At 36.0% G+C, this 21,065-nt stretch overlaps 1 protein-coding gene across 1 annotated transcript in view; it reads left to right on the top strand.

The window, feature by feature from the left end:
• The first annotated feature begins 1,474 nt into the window (after window positions 1-1,474).
• Window positions 1,475-21,065, top strand: part of SEPTIN7 (septin 7) — a 72,258-nt gene continuing 52,667 nt past the window's right edge. The window contains exons 1-3 of the mRNA XM_010587172.3: window positions 1,475-1,597; window positions 3,129-3,231; window positions 18,908-19,014. Of these exons, the coding sequence (XP_010585474.2) occupies window positions 1,490-1,597; window positions 3,129-3,231; window positions 18,908-19,014 (318 nt within the window). The 5' untranslated portion in view covers window positions 1,475-1,489. The remainder of the gene's footprint in view (window positions 1,598-3,128; window positions 3,232-18,907; window positions 19,015-21,065) is intronic.

Below are 21,065 nucleotides of genomic sequence, written 5' to 3' on the forward strand. Positions count from 1 at the left end.
GTGGTGGAAAAAAATGGAGATCGCAAGAAACAAGATGAGTAAAATACATATTAATGGCTTGAAAACAAAATACATGATTTTAAAAGAAAACAGCAAAGTGCTGAGCTGAGAGGTGAGATTGTACTTTTAAATAAATCTCTGGTATTTGTTTCAGGCAAAGAAAGCAGGAAGTGTAAAACTTGTGAGGTAAAAGCAAGCCTGGTATGGTTGAGGAGTAGCTAGGGAGGTTAGTACAGCTGGAAAAGGAGTGAGCAAAGGGGAAGGAATAGTAGAAGATCAGGCCAGAAGTGACAGGGAAGCCAGATGTTGCAGGACCTTGTAGGCCAGTGATTCTCAGCTTTAGCAGAGCATTGGAATTGCCTGAAGAGCTTTAACAAATACTGATGGACTAGGCCCCATTCCCAGAGATTGATTTAATTAGTGTGGAGTGTAACCAGGACATTGGAATAAAAGCTTCCCAGTGGTTATAAGGTGCAAGTAAGGTTGAGGACCACTGCAGTCCATTGTAAGGACTTTGGCTTTTATCTTTGAGGGATATGGGGACTCATTGTTGTGGGAAAAAATAATTTTAATCATTAAAACACCTTTTTTAAAAAACGATTTTTATTATATTCTAATAACTATAATAACTTTAACTGTAAAACCTTAGCTACCTCAAATTGTTTGAAGTAGGTTGTGATGTAACTTACAGATTTTTGTCGATATAGGATAAACACATACTTTTCAGGCAGTTTGTCCAAGGGTAGTCTACTTTCTTCTGTATGCATTATATAGTTGCCCTTCAGTTTTCATAACCCACATCAACTCTATCTTTCCATCTGTTACTCCTTTCCCTTTCCCCTCTTCATAAGTATGCATTTCTTTGAATTCAGGACTTCGGTTTAATTAACAGAACTTGAAATGCAACATTATGTGAAGATTTTAACTAAAACCTTTGCATGCTGATCTTGTATTTGCACTGTGCCTTTTTAATCCAGTAACTGACAAAGCAGAATTGTATGAAGTTTACATCTTTTCCACCATTTCCTGCAAGACATCAGGTGCAGGGAATAGTAGTTGGCCATTATAAAAAGATAGGTCTTTCGTTCTTTATTTCAGCAGAAGAGCTGCTGAAAAGAAAAATGGATTAAAACTCACTGAGCCTTATATCTTTCAAAAAAGCATTACCTTGACATGTATGGAGCCCTGGTAGTGCAGTGTTTAAGAGCTTGGCTGCCTACCAAAAGGTTGGCAGTTCAAATCCACCAGCCACTCCTTGGAAACCCTATGGGACAGTTCTACTCTGTCTATAGGGTTGCTGTGAGTCGGAAACGACTCAACAGCAGTGGGTTTTTAACATGTATAGAAAAGATTCTGCTCTCAACTTATATGTTTATATAGGGTGTTGTTCCTCAATTTATTTCTAACCTACTTCTAATTTACTGAGTTACATGTAAGTAACATTTATTTTTCCCTTTTTTGCTATGTTCCAATGGATTTGCATCTGAACATGTCATCTACAATTCTTGGAATTTCTCATTTACTGCTCCTCTGTGGATCTATTCTGTTGGAATTTGAAACACTGGAATGGCGACAATGTGTTCTCTACAAAGTAGCTGTGAGTATACTACATAATTTATACAAACTCTTCAGTCTAAATTCAGTTGGATGAAACATGAGCCAAGGAAACCTTAAATTTAATACATACTTTTAGTTCTACATATAGTAGGTTTTCAAATATTTGACTTTAAAATACTATATCCTGATCAGTCTTCTAATTAGCATATTTAAAATTAGCTTTTCATTTTAATCAATTCACTAACTTATAGCTTCTCAACTTTGGCTTTAAAATTGGTTTATATGAATAAAAATAGGGTAAAAGCTTGTGGATGGAATATTTGATACTAGTAAGGAGTACAGACTTCTTTTTTTTTTGTTAAATCCAAATGTATTTTGAATTGATACTTTGATCTCATGTGAGTTTTTCTAAATGAGAATTTAAACATGGCAAAACTTTTAAGAGAAATATATACCTCTTAGGAGTATTTTGCCTTGATATTTGCATGATGGGTTACTTATTACAAGTCGTCCCTGACTTATGATGGGGTTCTGTTCTGACAGCTCTGTTATAAGGCAGTTCTGACACAAGTCGAACAGCTCTTTTTTTTTTTTTTTTTTTAAGTTTTCATCGTTATTGCCTTTTATTATCAGCGTCATTATAAATCCGATCTTTATTTATTTGTCTTGGGGGTTGGCAGGTGAACGATAACATCAGCAAATTACACGCTGCAATGTTGTGTGTGGTACATACTACTAATGATAGTATGTTCACAAAAAAAAAAAAAAAAGAGGATCATAAGTGCAGTTCGTCATAACTCGGATACATTGTAAGTCAGGGACTATTTGTATGCCAATTTAGAAGTAGCTTTCCTTGAATTGCTCATGAAATTATTGTTGAGGTCATCGAAAAAGCAAAAACCATACAGAAGACTGAAACATGATTTACTTTAAAACCTGGATAAATCTGATCTCCCTGAAAATGCAAGCGACAAGATCATCTGAAACATTCAAGCAACATAATTGGGACTGCTAAAAACATTTGGAAGATATTGTTTGCTGATTGATGCTAATTATGAAAGCCTTCAAGAATTTATGTAAAAGAAATTACTTAAACTCAAAATTTTGGTTTCTTCTCATGAATAAAAAGACAGATTTCAAGAAACACCTGTGATAATTAGTGTGAGCAAAAGGGTGATTAAAAAGGGATCTTAATGTAATTTTAAGAGGATTTGAAATTTTTTATGGTGAAAAATCCTTTGTTGTTTTATTTCTCAGTTGGTCAGAATCTTATTGTTACTAATTTCTGTCAGTTGATATTTTTGCTCCGAGGCAGGTTTCTTCACTTTTTATTTTATTCCTTTGAGTTTTCATATTTAAATATTATATTATCAGTCATCTCATGCTCAGCTCATTTTGTCCATTGCTGCAATTAAGTAATACTTTATTGGTAACAGTATAAAAGCAGTTCAATTTGCCATGAATGAAAGTTTACATAATTTTCTAAAATAGATCAATGAAGGGAATTTGAGATGTATGACAGAAGAGTATTGTTGATGCATGAATAACTTGGCTTTTTTTACTTTTCTCAGCAACAGAAGAACCTTGAAGGCTATGTGGGATTTGCAAATCTTCCAAATCAAGTATACCGAAAATCAGTGAAGAGAGGGTTTGAATTCACACTTATGGTAGTAGGTAAGTTATGGTTTCTCACTGTAATTGAATTTGGTTTTAAGTTTTAAGCTGTTAATCGACTCTGAATAAATTTAAGAAAACAATAGCACAAATAACTCCAGGGACCATGTGTTATATTTTCTCTTACTATGTGAATACAGGAAACCCTGGTGGCGTAGTGGTTAAGTACTACGGCTACTAACCAAGAGGTAGGCAGTTCAAATCTACCAGGTGTTCTTTTGAAACTCTGTGGGGCATCCCACTCTGTCCTGTAGGGTCTCTATGAGTCGGAATTAACTCATTGGCAATTGGTTTGGTTTTGTTCTTTTTTATGTGACTACATTTTAAAATTTAACCTGGCGGCATAATGGGTTTTGTATTTTCTTTTTGCCTATTTTTTATGGCAACACAATTTTGGAAACTAAGTGAAAGTTGAGAAGTAGGAGGGAGAAATAGAACACTGGAGAAGTATAAAAGGCTGTGGTTCATTTCTTAGTTCTTTTTACTTGATAATGTTGCAAAAGGAAAGAACATCTGAAGGCTACTTATACCCAAGGATAACTTTTTTTTTCTTCTAGCTTATACACTAATGGAATCATATGAGCATTTAAAATTGAACATGAACGTATTCAGTGCTATGCTTTGAATTTTAAAAGGAGAGGAGGATAGAGGATCATAATAATGCAAATGATTACCCTGGGAATTCCGTTCATTGAGTATGAGACCTGGAGTGAGTGAAACATGACTCTCCTTGTTCTCTAAGTCAGTCTCCTTTTTTCTTGTGTGTTTTATGCATATTGTTATATTGCAATATAGACTCTAGGTTGAATCTAAGAATCATTTGCAAATCATAGAAAGCTAAAATCAGCCTTACTTTAGTACTCTTGTCTTAAAGACCACATGCTGTTTCTTATGAGCTAAGTCCTCGTTTTCGAGATCCAAAACTGTAGTAATTTTGGCCCTTAACACAATTCATGGTTTAAGACATATATTGATACAAATTGAGAATCTATATTTTACAGCAGATTTCTTTATGAAACTTTTTCCTGTGTTTGAAAACCTTTATCCAATAACCTTGGCTCATAAGCAATAGTCATTGAGTGCTTGAGTGACTTTTTGTATTAAAGAGAGAAGATATGTATTCTCATACTTTCTGTCTTATAAGAGCTTATAATTTATATGACAAGGTAGACTGTACACATAAAAAAGATTAGGAAGTATTTACAAGTCACTAGAATGGTATACAATTTAAAAGCCTTAGAAGTTTAAGGGCATTGGAGCATTTGCCCTTGTTTGGAGGTTACTATTATATTATTTTGAGGAGGTGGTGTTAAGTCAGATTTTGAAGAATACATAGAATTGGGATAGATATTGAGGGCAGTCCAGTTGGGAAAATAATAGCCAACACCCACATAACTTATGTGTCAGCAGTGTTTTAAGTACTTTGGCTCCTAATCCTTATAATAACCCTGTGAGGTTAAGTATTATTGTTACTTCCATTGTAGAGGTAAAAAAACTGAGGCATGGAGAGATTATGTTACTTGCCCATTGTTACTGTATTGTTAGTAGATGGCAGACCCAACCCACATCTACCTCCTGTTAATCTGGTGCTCTTAACCACCATGCAGAAGCTTATCTGGGGGGTACGTGACATAGTGCCAACTTCAGTAGAGTACATTTAATATGCATTAAACTTATATGAATTTAACTAGATGTTCTTGGTTTCCCAGTGAGGGAAAGAAAGAGCGAAAGGGAAGCAGAACAGGGAGAGGGACAAGCGGAGAGAGAATGAATGAGAGCTAGAGAACTTACAATAGTGCAAGCAGGTTTTTTATGGCATTCCTTTGGAATGAGCATTTGGCCAAGAGTGGGCGTGAAGTGCGAGAGGTGAGTCCGCTGTTCCATCATTCATTTTCAGTTTCCACATATCTTTCATAGTGTGAGCTTCTCACCTTGCTGAATGTTAGTCTACTGACAGTATGGCCTCTAAATATAAGCCAGTTGCTTTATATGTGCTCAAAGAAACAGGGATCTGTTTTAGTGCAGCAGGAGAAATCCATAACTGTTTTATGGATGATATAAGGAATTTTCAAGGTTAATTTCCACTGCATGTTGACTTTAGGATCTAAGTTATATCCTTAAGATGTGACTTTGCAGTGGTTAGAAATAGAATGGAAAGATAGGCTAGCATTGATTTTGGAGACCTTGACTGACTGCTACCATGATGAGGAGATTGAAATTCCTGTTTTTAAATTGTATTTTTAAAAATTAATTTAAAAACCAATGTCAGACATGTCAAATAATGAAGACATTCAGTTCTTCATTTTGCAAAGTTCACAACCCATTGGAACTTAACTGTTTTATTAGGTTGAGAGACAGAGAGATAGATTAATTTTAAGGAATTGGCTCACTGATGATGGGAACTGGCAAGTTTGAAATCCAGCAGGCTAGATTTGATGCTGCGGCCTTGAGGCAGAATTTCTTCTTCCCTGGAAACCTCAGTTTTTGCTCTTAAGGACTTCACCTGATTTGATGTGACCCACTCACATTATCGAGGGTGATTGCCTTTACTTAAAGTCAAATGATTGTAGATGTTAACCACATCTACAAAATATTTTCACAGCAAGACCTAGATTAGTGTTTGGTTGAATAAGTGAGTACTATAGGAAACCCTGGTGGCACAGTGGTTAAGTGCTATGGCTGCTAACCAAAGGGTCGGCAGTTCGAATCCGCCAGGCGCTCCTTGGAAACTCTGTGGGGCAGTTCTACTCTGTCCTGTAGGGTCGCTGTGAGTCAGAATCGACTCGATGGCACTGGGTTTGGTTTTTTTTTTGTTATAGTGTAACCAAGCTGACACACAATACTAACCGTGGCAACTGTCTTTTGTTTGCTGCTTTTTTAGATTAGACTGTGTTCTGAGAATAAAATGTTAATTCCTTTAATTTTACTCATGATGTTACTAGAATCCTTCAAGGAGGTAGAACTCAGAAGATCATAGAAAAATAGCTTGAAAAACAGGTGGTATTAAAACCTGTTATTTTGAATTTGATCATTTCTGTAATTTTGAGCTTTGCAAAATCTTTGTGGTAGAAGTCTTTTTTTTTAAGCAATATATCAAAATGTATTTGATCAACACTGAATATCTTTAGTAGCAGATTGATATTTCTATTTTTTCTTTAGGAGGGAGTTCAGAGTGTACAGTTTAGCCACTTTTGGGATTCAGAATTTGTCAGGAGGTTTTTTTTGTCTTTTTAAAATTTAACATTATTTTTTGAAGCAATTTAAATAAAATGAGCAGACGGTATAGAGTTCCCACATATCCTCTCTCAGCCCTATTCACAGTTTCCCCTGTTATTAACATCTGGCTTTGTGTGGTACATTTGTTACAATTGATGAATCAATATGGACACATTATTACTAACTGAAGCCCACAGTTCATATTAGGGTTTGCTCTTTGTATTGTACAGTAAGCACTATGGGCTAGGACAGATGCATAAAGGCATTTTCTTTGGGCGGCGGGTGGTATATGATTTATTAGAAACATTATTTATCAACATTGTTGTTAGTTGCCATTGAGCTGGCCGCAACTCATGACAGCCTGTGTATAATAGAGCAAAATTTTGCCCAATCTAGGGTCATCTTCAGGATCATTGGTATGCATGAGTCCATTGTTGCAACTATTGTGTAAGTGACTTTCTAACCAAGGGGGTTCATCTTCCAGCACTATTCTGTTGTGATCCATATTGGATAATATTCTATTGTGATCCATAATGTTTTCATTGACTAATTTTCAGAAGTAGATTACCCAGCCTTTTTTCTTAGTCTTAGTTTGGAAGCGCTGCTAAAATCTGTCCACCGTGGGTGACCCTGCCGGTATTTGAAATACTAGTAGCATAGCTTCCAGCATCATAGTAACACACAAGCTACCACAGCATGACAGACTCACAGATGGGTGGTGGATCTCTCCTTTACTTACCCTCTAGTGTGCCCAGAGCCTCAGGTTGCCTTTCACTGCTTAGAGCCTTCCTTTTTGATACTTCAACAAAACTTTTACTTTCTCTTAATCCCCATAGTCCAAAGTTAGCTCCATGTCCCTCCAAGTTAAAACTCTTATTTTCTTAGCGATTGCCGGGCACAGTTAAAAGATAAATGGAAAGTATCATTTTCTAAGATACGAAAGACTAATAGTATTCATAAGAATACTTGATTTTTAAAAGGAAATATTTATTGAGTGCCGATCAGAATTTCAGGCAATAATGGGAAGACTTTCATGGGAGGAGGGGGAACATGGGGGAGACTCTGAGAGCTCATAAACAGTATCCAACTGCTGATCTCATGTCTTTTTTAATTTAGCAAAAGAACCTGCAGAAACATGATGTACAACTTATATAAGGTTGCCAATCCCTAACCTAAGTCAAGATCATTTCCCATGCACACACATGAAAAAAAACTTTAAGATTTTCCTATGTAGGTTTCTAGTCCTTTTTTTTTTTTTGCAGATGCACATTTTCATAAAAATTAAATAATATGCCATGTACAAATTGTAATATTCTATTGAATATCGTAAACATCTTTCCATGTCACTGCATATTCAAACTATGTTTTTTTAAAATAGCCACATAGCATTCTTTTGTATGTGTGTTTTGTAGTTTATATAACCAATCCTTTATTGAATGTTTAATTTCTACTGGCTACAAAACTTTAAATGTATCCGTAATTCTTTCTCTAATTCTGTGCTAGTGAAATTACAGGTACCCAGTACAGGGTTTTGCCTATATAGATACATGAAATTTCATTTGTAGTATAATATCCATCATATCAGGAAAACTCTAATATAATATTAAAATACTAGAAGTGAATTTGAAATGTTATTGTTATGATATGCTTATTTTTTCTACATATTAGAATAAGTTCTTTAAGGGGGAGGATTTTTTTTTCTTAAGCATATGTGTATTGAGAGTGGTGCTTGATAAATACCCACTGCTGTTGAGTCGATACTTCCCTCTTAATGAGAAGGTATATTCCCTGCTACATTATCTGCTGTTTAGGTCTTTTATTGGTGATACATTTTACTAACAAAATTGTAGTAATCAGTTTTTGGAATCATTGATCATGAGAAATTTTTCCAAATAGGCACTTAGATTTCTCTGGTAACATAAGGATGAAAAAACATAATTATCTACTTGAATTGGTCTATATAAAACAGTACTTTGTTCATTGAGTATAGCAAGAAAGATTATAACATCTTCCTGAAGGTCTCCTAGCATAAGGTTATATGCATAGCAAGTGAAAGCTGCTTGATTTGGGGAATGAGGTAATTAATGAGTGGCTGGTTGGAATGTTTGCTACTACTGACTATACAACAGAATTATTAAGTTACTTCTTAGTGCTGTTGGTCAATTACTGTAATTAGAATAAGTAAGCCTAGTTTTAAGATAATTGCTGAGCCAGGTCATGGAGAACCTGTTTAACTGGAATTTTAGGATTAGCTAGTACATCAGTATGTATGTTAAAGATACCCTAGTAGATTTAGAGATGAAATATTCTTGTAGCAAATCCAAGATCAGATATATATGGAATGTCTTGGAAATAATTAGAGTCTAATTTAATATAGTCTAGATTATTCTTGATAGATTACATCCTCAGCAGATAACCATATTAAGAAGCAAAACCAAGAATAGTACTCCCTCAGCAACACATCTTTACTTACCTCATGGGTGGTATCTTTTCTTCATTTTACAGCCAGATACAAAGAAGGAGTAAATTTCTACTTGTTTTTTTTCCCCGCACCCATTACTTAATTTATCACCGTTTGGCTCTCCGCTTATTACAGAACTACTAAAAGGCTCCTTGGTTGTTCTTTGGTCACTTTCTCATTAACCTCTTATTTGATGTTGTTGACCACTTTTTCCTTGAAATTCTTCCTCATTTTTTGTGATCCTGCATCCTGCTTTACCTGTGTGTTTTGAAGTCTCTTTTACTAGGATCCTTTTCTACAGGCTATCTTTAAATGTCATAATTCAACATTTTCCCCTACATTGTCTTCTGCTTATTAAAAAAAAAAAAAAAAAAACCCATTGCCATCGAGTCAATTCCGTAGAACTGCCCCGTAGGATTTCCCGTCTACTTGTAAGAGTTTTTTAATTTGATCTGCCTTTCAGCATTATTTTTGGGAAGCTTGGGAACACTTGGCAAGACATTTTGGGCTTTAGGTCTTGCGTAGGGTATATTCATCTATCTTGAAATGGCTTGCTAGATGACACTGATATGCAGTCTAAGTAAGAACTGGAGTTTGACACTGTCTCATTGCTACCTCAACTAAAATTAACACCTGTACTTTAATAATAGGTAACATTTGAGGCACCTTTTTATGTCAAGTACTATGCTACTAACCACTGTTTAATCTGCCCGTAAGTCCATTTTACAGATGAAGGAACTGAGGCTTAGAGATGTTAAGTATCTTGATCAAGGTCACATAGTTGGATTGTAGTTGAATTAGGATTTGAATTTTGAAAAAACTGATTTCAAAATGCAAGAAAAATGAGAGAAGGAATGCAAAGAAAAAAGAAAAGCTCCACAATGTGGTCACTGCCTCATTTCAAGCACCAGGCTTTCCTCTTGCCTAAACTACAACCTGGGCAGACATCCTGAAAAAACTTAGGGATCCTGTTTTCAAAATGGGTGTTCTTTCTTTCTCTCACTATTGCTGCAAAATGGTAAAGGTGACCTCTTTGCCTATAAATGTTACAGAAAGTTAAAGTGCTTACTGATATTCTAGTCCATCTTTCAAGGACTTGTTGAAATGTGATCTCCTTTCCAGGCTGGTATGATTTCTCAGTTCTCTGAAATCCTATAGCTCTTGGAAATCTCACTCATGGTCTTGAACAAATTATGTCTTGTATTATGATTATTTGTTTGCATATCTTACCTCTCCTGCCATACTTAAGTCTTTTCAGGGCAAGGACTACATTTTATCTCTGCATTCTTCATTGATTTATTCAGTAGAAATGTAATGATCCCCTACAAAAACCAGATCCTATGCTAGTCTCTGAGAGTCTAGAGATGAAAAGGACGTAACCCATGCAACAGAGCTCCTAGTGACAGAGAAAATTAGGTCTGCCTAAGTTTAATACAGTCTAAGGCAACATTATAAAGCATTCCTGTGTGACAGCAGTCGTGGTTGCTCAGTTAATGAGAACTGACCAGAGCAGGGAATTAAAAAATAATACCAAAACCATTTGTCATGGATTGAATTGTGTCCCCCAAACATATGTATCGACTTGGGTAGGCCATGATTCCCAGTATTGTGTGGTGGTCCTACATTTTGTAATCGTAATTTTATGTTAAAGAGGATTAGGGTGGGATTGTAACACCACCCTTACCCAGGTCACATCCCTGATCCAGTGTAAAGGGAGTTTCCCTGGGGTGTGGCCTGCACCACCTTTTATCTCTCAAGATATGCAAGGAAAGCTAGCAGAGAGGGGGGACCTCATAAAACGAAGAAAGCAGCGCCTGGAGCAAAGTCTGTGCTTTGGACCCAGATTCCCTGCATGGAGAAGCTCCTAGTCCAGAAGAAGATTGATGATGAGAAGGCCGACAGAGAGAAAGCCTTCCCCTGGAGCTGACGCCCTGAATTTGTACTTTTAGCCTACTTTACTGTAAAGAAATAAATTTCTTTTTGTTAAAGCCATCCACTTGTATTTCTGTTATAGCAGCACTAGATGACTAAGACACCATTTTAATGTTAAACATTAGCCAGTCCCTAAATGTGAGAGAATGTAAGTCTTTTCTTTGTAATGGGTGTGTTCAGTGGCGTTCCATGTCCTCATTGTTTTATAGAACTATACCTATAATTCATTGCTTGTGATTTCCAATCTCAGGCTCTCTCAAGAAAAGTGGAAGACTTGCTACTTGTGAAATAGTATAGAATTCTTGTTTTTTCTTACAGTTTTCATTCTAATTAAAACTATATTCACCTGTCTGTTAGACCGCTATTACAGGATATCTTTATAATCCCTCAAAAACTAATTATTTCATCCTAAACTTTTTTATCCTCTTGTGTTTTCTGTACTGTTCATCCAGATGCTAGAATAAAGATGATAGATTCTACTTTTTTCTTTTTCAACCATTTTACATCTGAGCCTTACTTCTGCCCTCACTGGTTTGTCTAGTTAGCACCTATTCATGTCTCGATGAAAAGTCATTTCCTCAATAAAGCCTCCCTTGATTCTTCAAGCTAAACTTAGGTGTGTCTTATATATTCTTACTGCATTTTGATAAACGGTATTTTTGTTTCTGAGCAAAATTAAGCTTTTTGAGCGTATAAACATCCTCACTTGTAGCATTTAACATCTACTCAGTAAATAATCAGAATGCTTCTTAGAAATGAGGATGACAAGACTGTGGCTCACTTTGAACATATTGTCAGGAGCAACCAATTGCTGAAAATGGGCATTATGTTTGGTAAAGTAGATGGTCAGCAAAAACAAGGGAAACCCTCAGTGAGATGGATTGACCAGTAGCCACAGCAGCGGACTCAAACATACCAAGGATCAGGAAGATGGCACGGGACTAGGCAACATTTTGTTCTAGTATGCATAAAGTTGCTATAAGTTGGAGCCAACTTGATGATAACTAACAGTAACAGTAAATAATCATAGAATGAAATTATTTTTCTTTTCCATCAGTGGAAATAGGTCCATCAGAGGATAGCTTTTGGGATAAAGAAGCTCTAAGATGTGGGAAGGAGATTATTCAGCAGAATGAAACCTTGATGTTTCTTGGCAGGCTTTATTCAAATTGGATTATTAAATCAAGTTAATCATTTTAAAAAATGAAAAAGAAAAAGGTTAAGAAACAATGCATTTTACCTAGCATGAGTATTGCTTTAAGAAACTTTCAAATTTCTACTATACACCTACACATTTATGCAATACTTGCATACAGATAAATAAACCTGTCAGGCTGCTTTATTCTGTCTTCTGTCTTCTAAGTGTAGGATATCTGGCAGTTTGGTATGGAGGTATATCTCCAAAAACCCATTGCCGTCGAGTCAATTCCAACTCATGGCGACCCTATAGGACAGAGTAGAACTGCCCCATAGAGTTTCCAAGGAGCGCCTGCTGGATTCAAACTGCCGACCTTTAGGTTAGCAGCTGTAGAACTTAACCACTACGCCACCGGGGTTTCCATGGAGGTACATATTGCAGTATTAAATATAAGTAGAAATTAACAGTTTAATGTCCATATTCTGGTATAGCCTCACTGCATTCAACATTCATATTATTTATTTTTGAGGCCAATACTCTTTAATGTTATGCTGCCATCCCTCATCCTTTTGCCTCATCCCCCTGTCTCAATTGCTTTTTACCTTTAGTGTTTTTTTTTCTGGAAGAAAACATGAATGGTAAATCCATTTATCCATTATTAATTCATCTAATGTTGAAGTGTTCACTGTGTCAAGGCATAGTTCTAATAAGATCATTTATTTCTCACAAGCCCTGAGATACAGTTTTTACTGTTATCATTTTATAGACAAGAACACTGAGGCATAGAAGTTGTGTTTTGCCCAAGATCACAAAATTAGTTTATTGGTAGAACGAAGATAAGAGATTTCAAAGAAATTTTGAGCTCTAATGGACTGCTCTCAGTTCTGCCCCTAGACTTTCCTAGAGTTACAGAACTACTTTCTTTACAATTAGTAGTATTTTTGGGAAAAAAGGTTTGCAGTGACTTGGATTAAGGTTAGTTACATTGTACTTAACCAAAAGGACGGCAGTTTGAATCCACCAGCCACTCCTTGCAAACTCTATGGAGTAGTTCTTGCCTGTCCTGTCGGGTCGCTGTGAGTTGGTATCGACTCAGTGACAACAGGTTTGGTTTTTCGGAAACATGAAGAGGGTTGGGATATATTTTATTAACCTTTTGGGGCTGCTTCTTAGGAAAAATTTCTACAGAATAAGAATTTCCTCAGACCTTTTCCACACTGTTTCTCAGGTGCTATACTTTGTAAAACGACTAGCCATTTATTATAAAGCAGTCTGTACTTTCAGAGCTCTCCTATCAATGTCATACTCGTCACAATGATTTGAGTTAAGGTGGCTTTGCTTATAGGAATTAAATTAGATTTTATCAGTCATACATCAAATGGCACTTTGGTAACTTCTGTAACGTAATAATTGAATCATCAAATCACTGAGCCGTTAAAACACCTCTGGACTGGAACCTCCAACCTTTGGTTAGCAGTCTAGTGTGTGAACCATTTGTACCACCTAGGTGCCTAGTATAATAGGTAATTAATAAATATTTGCTGAATTCATGGATTTCATTTTTTAAATGAGATGTTATAAAATCTAGAGATCATAAAATACTTTGATATTTATTTCATACAAAGCAGTATATGATGTTTCACATTGCTCTCTCAGAGTATTTTATCTTCAAAATTTGGAAGTATTTTCATCCTCCGGATCTCCCATTCTATGCTCAACACATTATACTGAATCCTAAATTGCTTCATGGTATATTCCATCCCTCTCCTTGCCCTGAATGAAACTTGATCCTTTGAGGATACTTTGTCCTACAGCTTATAACTCTTTCAAGGGGAAGCTTTGTTCTCAAGGCAGGGAGATGGTATTGGTTGCCTTCCTTGTTTCTGCTTCAGGTTTTTTGTTAAAACCTCCTGTTTCTTTAAAACCAGACCAAACCTGTTGGCATCAAGTGGATTCTGACTCATAGCGACCCTGTAGGACAGAGCAGAACTGTCCCATAGAGTTTCCAAGGAGTGCCTGGTGGATTTGAACTGCCGACCTTTTAGCTAGCACCTGTAGCACTTAATCACCATGCCGCCAGGGTTTCCCCTGTTCCTTTGGGGCTCTGCAAATAAGAAAGAAATAGAAATCATGTTAGTTCAGAATAACTTGTTCTAAAAATAAATTGGCAAGGTTCTAAACTACAGGAAAAAATAAGTAAGATCCCTTTTCTTTAATTTGGGTCTTAATTTCATTGAGTTTGAGCCTGAAGGAAGAAGTCTTTTGATCTTCATGTTTCCTTGATTCTAAGAGATGATCTACTATGCAACCTGTAATCGAATTGATTTGGAGGAGGTAAGAGATAGTACAATAAATGAATGTTTTGATTATAACAGACGTTTATTTTCAGAATGTTGATGAGGGCGAAATGTGCATCTCAAAATCGAGAAAACTGAGCAGTAAATTCTAGTATGAAGAATTTTACCTTGCTTAGAGTCAGATTAGAAATAACTACAGATAACTTAGAAATAGCTACAAGCCTTAGACGAGAACACCTGTTATACTTGTGCAGTGTTGAATTGGACTCTGAAGTTATAACTCTAAAGCTGTCTTTTCCTTGGCCAAATGACACACCATGTTATTTGTAGCATTTACTTTGAAAGAAATCCACTGATTAGTATAGCCATGGTTCACATTATAGTCTAAAAAATATAAAATACAGAAATAAGCTGGTGAAGCATGACAATTATTTCCCTTTAAATTGCAGGTTAGCTACTTCTTTCCACACGCTCTGACATTTTTCATCCCCCATAACTGTTGATAAAGTTTCGTGAAATAATAAGCACAGCTTGGTTTTCAGTAAGATAATTTACCTCTTGTTACTACCTTTAGGGATACCAAATGAAAATTAAATCTGAAAGCCTTGGCCCATAATTTCAGTGTGAGTTGTCTAGGAATGGTTAGAAGTTAGTTTATTTAGATGTTTTCTGACACGTCAAAAATTGCCGAAAGCTACATTTTAGTTCAGAGTATACAGGCTGCTATTGCTCACGTAGTCAAGGTCAAGAGTTAAAAAGATATAGAAAATAGTGGGTAAAAAAAATCTTAAGTGAAAGTATAGTTAAGTATTTTCTGATTTTAATGAGTATATAAAAAAGCAGGAAGCCTTTGTTGTTGTTGGGTGCCATTGAGTAGGTCCCAACTCATAGCGACGCTGTGTACAGTAGAATGAAACACTTCCCTGTCCTGCACCATCCTCACAATCGTTATTATGCTTGAGCTCATCGTTGCAGCCACTGTGTCAGTCCAACTTGTTGAGGGTCTTCCTCTTCTTTGGTGACTCTCTACTTCACCAAGCCATCTTGCTTTTAAGGAACACTCTGGCTGTACTTTTTCCAAGATAGATTTGTTCATTCTTCTGACAGCCCATGGTACTTTCACTATTCTTCACCAGCACCATAATTCAAAGCCTTTAGAACTTTAATAACAAAATGAGATACATGCAGTTTAGAGTTATGGGAGCAACCTTGACTTTTTTTTCCTGAAAAGGAAAATTGATGAAAGCAAAGCAAAAGCACAAATCAAATAGTTCAGTCATTAAATAGAAAACTAATAAGCCTGAGTTCTCCAGAATCAGATATATACTATACTTAATATGCGGTCACTATGAGTCAGAATCAACTTGGTAGCAGTGGGTTTGGATTTTTTGGTTTTATAGTTATATCTGTCGATTGTAAAATAACTTTTTTGAATTTCTCTGAATTGAATTAAAGGGAGGAAAGCAAGTCTATAAAATAGAGATATACAAATAATGTTGTATTTTTATTTTCTTATAATAGAGAATGAAAGAAATTAGAAGTTATTAAAATCAGCTATGACAGTATAATTCCTACATACGATATTTACACCCACCTCATTTTTAAACTTAGCTGAGGAAACTGACCAAATTCCTTTCCAAGATAATCATGGTAGTAAAGATGAAAGTAGGAGGTTTGTGTTAAGTGCTACTGAGTTGGCTCCAACTCATAGCGACCCCATGAACAACAGTAGGAAACACTGCCCAGTTCTGCACCACCCTCAAAATTTTTGCTATGTTTAAGCCCATTGTTGCACCCATTATGTTGGTCCATCTCATTGAGGGTCTTCCTCTTTTTCACTGACTCTCTACCAAGCATGATATCCTTCTCCAGGTATTGATCTCTCCTGATAACATGTCCAGAGTAAGTGGGATGAAGCCTCGCCATCCTCGCTTCTAAGGAGCATTCTGACTGTACCTCTTCCAAGACAGATTTGTTCATTGTTTTGGAAGTCCATGGTATATTACTCGGTATTCTTCACCAACACCGTGATTCAGAGGCATCAGTTCTTCTTTGGTCTTTCTCGTTCATTGTCCAGCTTTCTCACGCGTATAAAGCGACTGAAAATACCGTGGCTTCAGTCAGGTACACCTCAGTCCTCAAAGTGACATCTTTAAAGAGGTCTTTTGCAGCAACTTTGCCCAGTGCAATACACTGTTTGATTTCCTGACTGCCGCCTACGTGGACAGTGATTGAGGATCCAAGTTAAATGAAATCCTTGACAACTTCTGTATTTTCTCTGTTTACCATGGTGTTGCTTATTGGTTCAGTCATGAGAGTTTTTATTTTCTTTATACTGAGGTGTAATCTATACTGAAGGCTGTAGTCTTTCATCTTCATCAGTAAGTGCTTCAAGTAGGAAGTAAGTAACCTAAAATATAAATTCTAATAATTCCGAGAGTTTAAAGTTGGTATTTATGAAACAGTTTTAAAATTTTGAGGGTATGTGTGTTCATGTAAAAAGTAGCAATTTGTGAGAATTTGTTTTACCAGCATCATATTTTGGCTAAGTAGGAAGGGGGTAAATAAAACCGGCTTGATTTGGACTGATTGGCAGAAGCATAGGGAGGGTAACGAATGCCCAGGGCAATCTCTTTAAAGTTGGTGTCCCGCCACCACCACCACCGCTTCTGTTAATTCAATGGAAATTTTTTCTGAATTAAAAAGACCTAAGTACCTACTCTGTGAAAGACTGTACTGGATGCTATTTTTCATTTCTTTCAGTCCTCACAATTCAGGAATTACAGCTAGTGTTCTCTCCATTTTGCAGATAAGGGAACTGAAGCAAAGAGGTCACATAATGTGCTAAAGGTTGCACATCCATTAAGTGCCAAAGCTAGGATTTTTGAATCTAAGTTATGACCACCTGTCTCTTCTGAGGCAAAAGGCTGCCTTGAAGAAAGATGTAAACTGAATAAGGGGAAGTTTGGCTGCTTACGCGTTTACTATACACTAAAAATAAAAGCACATCCCTTTATTCTCTGGGAGAGGGAAATATGGAGCATATTATTCTTACACTTTTCCTTTCACGTTTTTATTCCCAGCTACTAGACCAGTTATCTGCTATACTTTTTTGTCAGAATCCTCAGAGTATATATGCTATATTGTATACTATGGAGCTGTGGTGGCACAGTAGTTAAGTGTTCGGCTGCTAACCAAAAGGTCAGCAGTTCAAATCCAATGGCTGTTCGTTGGAAACTCAGTGGGGTAGTTCTGCCCTGTCCTGTAGGTTTGCTATAAGTTGGAATTGACTCAGTGGCAATGGGTTTTGGGTTTGGTATGTATACTATGGAAACCCTGGTGATGTAGTGGTTAAGTGCTACGGCTGCTAACCAGAAGGTCAGCAGTTCAAATCCACGAGGCCCTCCTTGGAAACTCTATGGGGGCAGTTCTACTCTGTCCCATAGAGTCGCTATGAGCCGGAATCGACTCGAAGGCAGCGGGTTGGGTTTGGTTTTTTTTGTATGTATACTATAGTATATGTATTACACTGTACTGTCACAATCCTCAGCGGTCAGCATTTGGGAATCTTGTTTCTTCTTCATTGTTAGCCTGTATTCTTTCACTGAGTTTTTCTGTCTCTTTTCTTTCTGAAGCAAATCCCACATCCCACTCATCACTAAAATATAATTTTCTTTTTCCTTTCCAGCCGTCCGTATAATTTTTTTTATTCCCTTCATAATTGAAATTTAGTCTATGAAAAGGATCTCATACATAATCATACAATTCTGCATTCTTATACATGTATCTTACACTTTTTTCAGAATAAGTTGATACAAGCTTTTGGGGAGTAATCTGGTAGTGTTTATCAAAATTGAAAATGTGTATATTTTTTGAACCCAAAGTACCATTCCTGGGATTTATGTGACATGTAGAAGTAACAATATACAAAGCTAAATACAAGGTAACAGTACACAAATATCAATCTACATATAGTGTTTATTGTAGGATTGTTTATAGGAGCAAAAAAATTCAGAGCAACCTGCATGTGTATTAATATTAATTATGTCTGTAATGTGGAGTATTAACCCTTTCAAGTAAGCATTATTAGCATATTATTAGCATGCTGGAAAGTATTTCATGTGGTTCAGAGTTTTATAGTGGGTGCAGTGTGATTTATTTTTCTTCTTTGTACCAGCAGATTTCTGCTTTTCATACTTGCATGATTTCTTGCTTTGGTTATTCATTATTGTCTAATTAAGATACACATTTTTTTTTAACCTTTGATTTTGCTGAAGCAGCAATATACAACACAACTAAGATGTTTTCTTAATAACTAGCTTTTAACTGTAGAAAAACATTATAGTTAAAATTGGAGATTATTGTATTAGATATATTACTTTTAAAGGCCACAGATTATAGAATTATAAAACTGAAAGGAATCCTCAGAAACACCTTTCCACCCCTCTTATTTGATAGATAAAATGAGAGCAAAGAACTTATTCTAGTAGAGGGTCTTTATTTTTTCTAATGCCACATCCTTTTCGCACCAAGAAGTACTTAAATAAAGCAAGTTTGAGTATAGCATTGGTTGAGTGTTTAAAATGAGTAAAGAAGCTGGATTTAACAGCTGTTTTCCCCTCTTTCTTACAGGTGAATCTGGATTGGGAAAGTCAACGTTAATCAACTCGTTATTCCTCACAGATTTGTATTCTCCAGAGTACCCTGGTCCTTCCCATAGGATAAAAAAGACTGTACAGGTATGTATATTAGTATTGTTAATTGATGATGAAGGTAGAGTAATGTTAACACACATGAAACACATAACATTTATAATGGTTGCCTACAGGTGAGTTTCAAATTTGGCTTTAGCTGCTGTAAAGGGGTAAACATGACTATTCATGAAGTAAAAGCAGACTGTTTTCTTAGGAGAAGGGCAGCTAATAAGAAAAATGTGTATTGATCAGAACCATCTAGATTTGTCCTCAGAACTCTCCTAGAAACAACACTGATTTAGTAAGTAATACCTCTACAGTCACACCGTCCAATATGGTAGCCGTTAGGCATATGTGACTATTTAAGTTTGTCAATTAAAATTAAATAAAGTTAAAAAGTCAGGTTCTCAGTTGCACCAGACACATTTCAAGTGCTCAGTAGCTACAAGTGACTAATGACTACCATTTTGGGTAGCACAGCTATAGAGGATTGCAGAAAGAGTTGGAGGAAACATAATTCACATTAAAGCTATTCTTATTTAAATACAGTGTCCTGTATTAATCAGTGAAATAACACCACGTGATAGAATCGGCTCTCAAGCTGTTTTTGGTCTAGCTTAGTGCTTCTTAATTTTTAATGTGCAGTTGTTTCAGAGTGAGGGCAAATTTACATTACGTTAAAGGGCAAGTACAACTTGTCTGTAAGTTAGACATTCGTAACTCAGGGACTGCCTGTACGCTTTTGTGTCTAGCTTGTTTCATTGAAGATTCTGTCTGTGATATTCATACTGGATATTGTTGTTCTTTTTCATTGCTATAAAATATTCCATTTTATGAATGTATCACAGTTTATCCTTTCTATAGATGAGCACTTGGATTTTCAATTTTTGACTAATGTGAATGTTCTTGTACATGTCTTTGGTGGACATAGGCACTCATTTCTGTTGGATATATGTAAAATCAGGAGTAGGTTTACTGAGGTGTAGGGTATACGTAATTTTAGTAGATATTGCTAACTACTTTTCTCAAGTGGTTGTACCATTGTATACTTCTACCAGCAACTAAGAGAGTTCTAGTTGCTGTCCATTCTTGCCAACTCTTGGTGTTATTTTTTAATTTTAACCATTCTTATTGATGTGTAGTCGTTTTGATTTTGTGGTTTGATTTGCATTTCCCAGATAAGGAATTCTTAAATTTAATGAGCACTTATCAAGATAGCACAGTGGTTAAGACTCAGCTGCTAACCAAAAGGTCTGTAGTTCAAATCCAACAGCTGCTCTTGGAAGCCCTGCGGGGCAGTTCTGCTCTGTCCTGTAGGGTCACTATGAGTCAGAATCAGCTTGATGGCATCGGGTTTGGTTTTGGCAACGGGTCATCAAGATAACCTTGTTTCTGACCCTGATCTTGAATAGACATGTCACTCTGAATTTTCCTTTCCAAGGTTTTCAGTTTACCTAGCGAGGTTGGCAAAACCCTATGGTATTTTTCATTAAATAACCTGTGTTTTGTATTTATCTAGCAGGTATTCAACTTTTCAGTCACTTACAGATCCCAGATGTCTTTTCTTTATATGAGGAAAGATAAGACTTTGTCCTGCAAGGGCTTTAGCAAAAATGAAAAGATCTTATCTCTACCATGTCCTGTAAACAATGAGAATCTCCCCACAGCCTTTCACTAATGAGAGGAATTAATTCACCTTCTTTCAAGAAGGCTTAAATGTCTTCCTTTGCCTTTGACTGCTAAGTGTTGATTAATCACAATTAACTACCTAACTTTGGTTTTTAGTAATTAACTTGTCTGACTTTCAACTGACTTGTAAACCTGCTTCTTAATATATGAGAGACCATTGCTTTTCTCCATAAGATATATTTTGATACTTATTCAGAATATTATAATGTGTTAAAAAAAAAAAAACCCCACATATAAACAGGTTTTCTAACAGTGTATTTCTGAAACATTTCTACTTTCACTTACTTTACTCTTGTGGATTAAACCTCCATGCATGTATGTAAAAACTTGATTTTAAAATATCCAGTCAATATTGCCCCAAGGATAGTAGATTCTTCAAATGTACTAACTACTGTATAAGATTTAGG

Source organism: Loxodonta africana, chromosome 8 (assembly GCF_030014295.1).
Source record: "Loxodonta africana isolate mLoxAfr1 chromosome 8, mLoxAfr1.hap2, whole genome shotgun sequence".
NCBI lineage: Eukaryota > Metazoa > Chordata > Mammalia > Proboscidea > Elephantidae > Loxodonta > Loxodonta africana.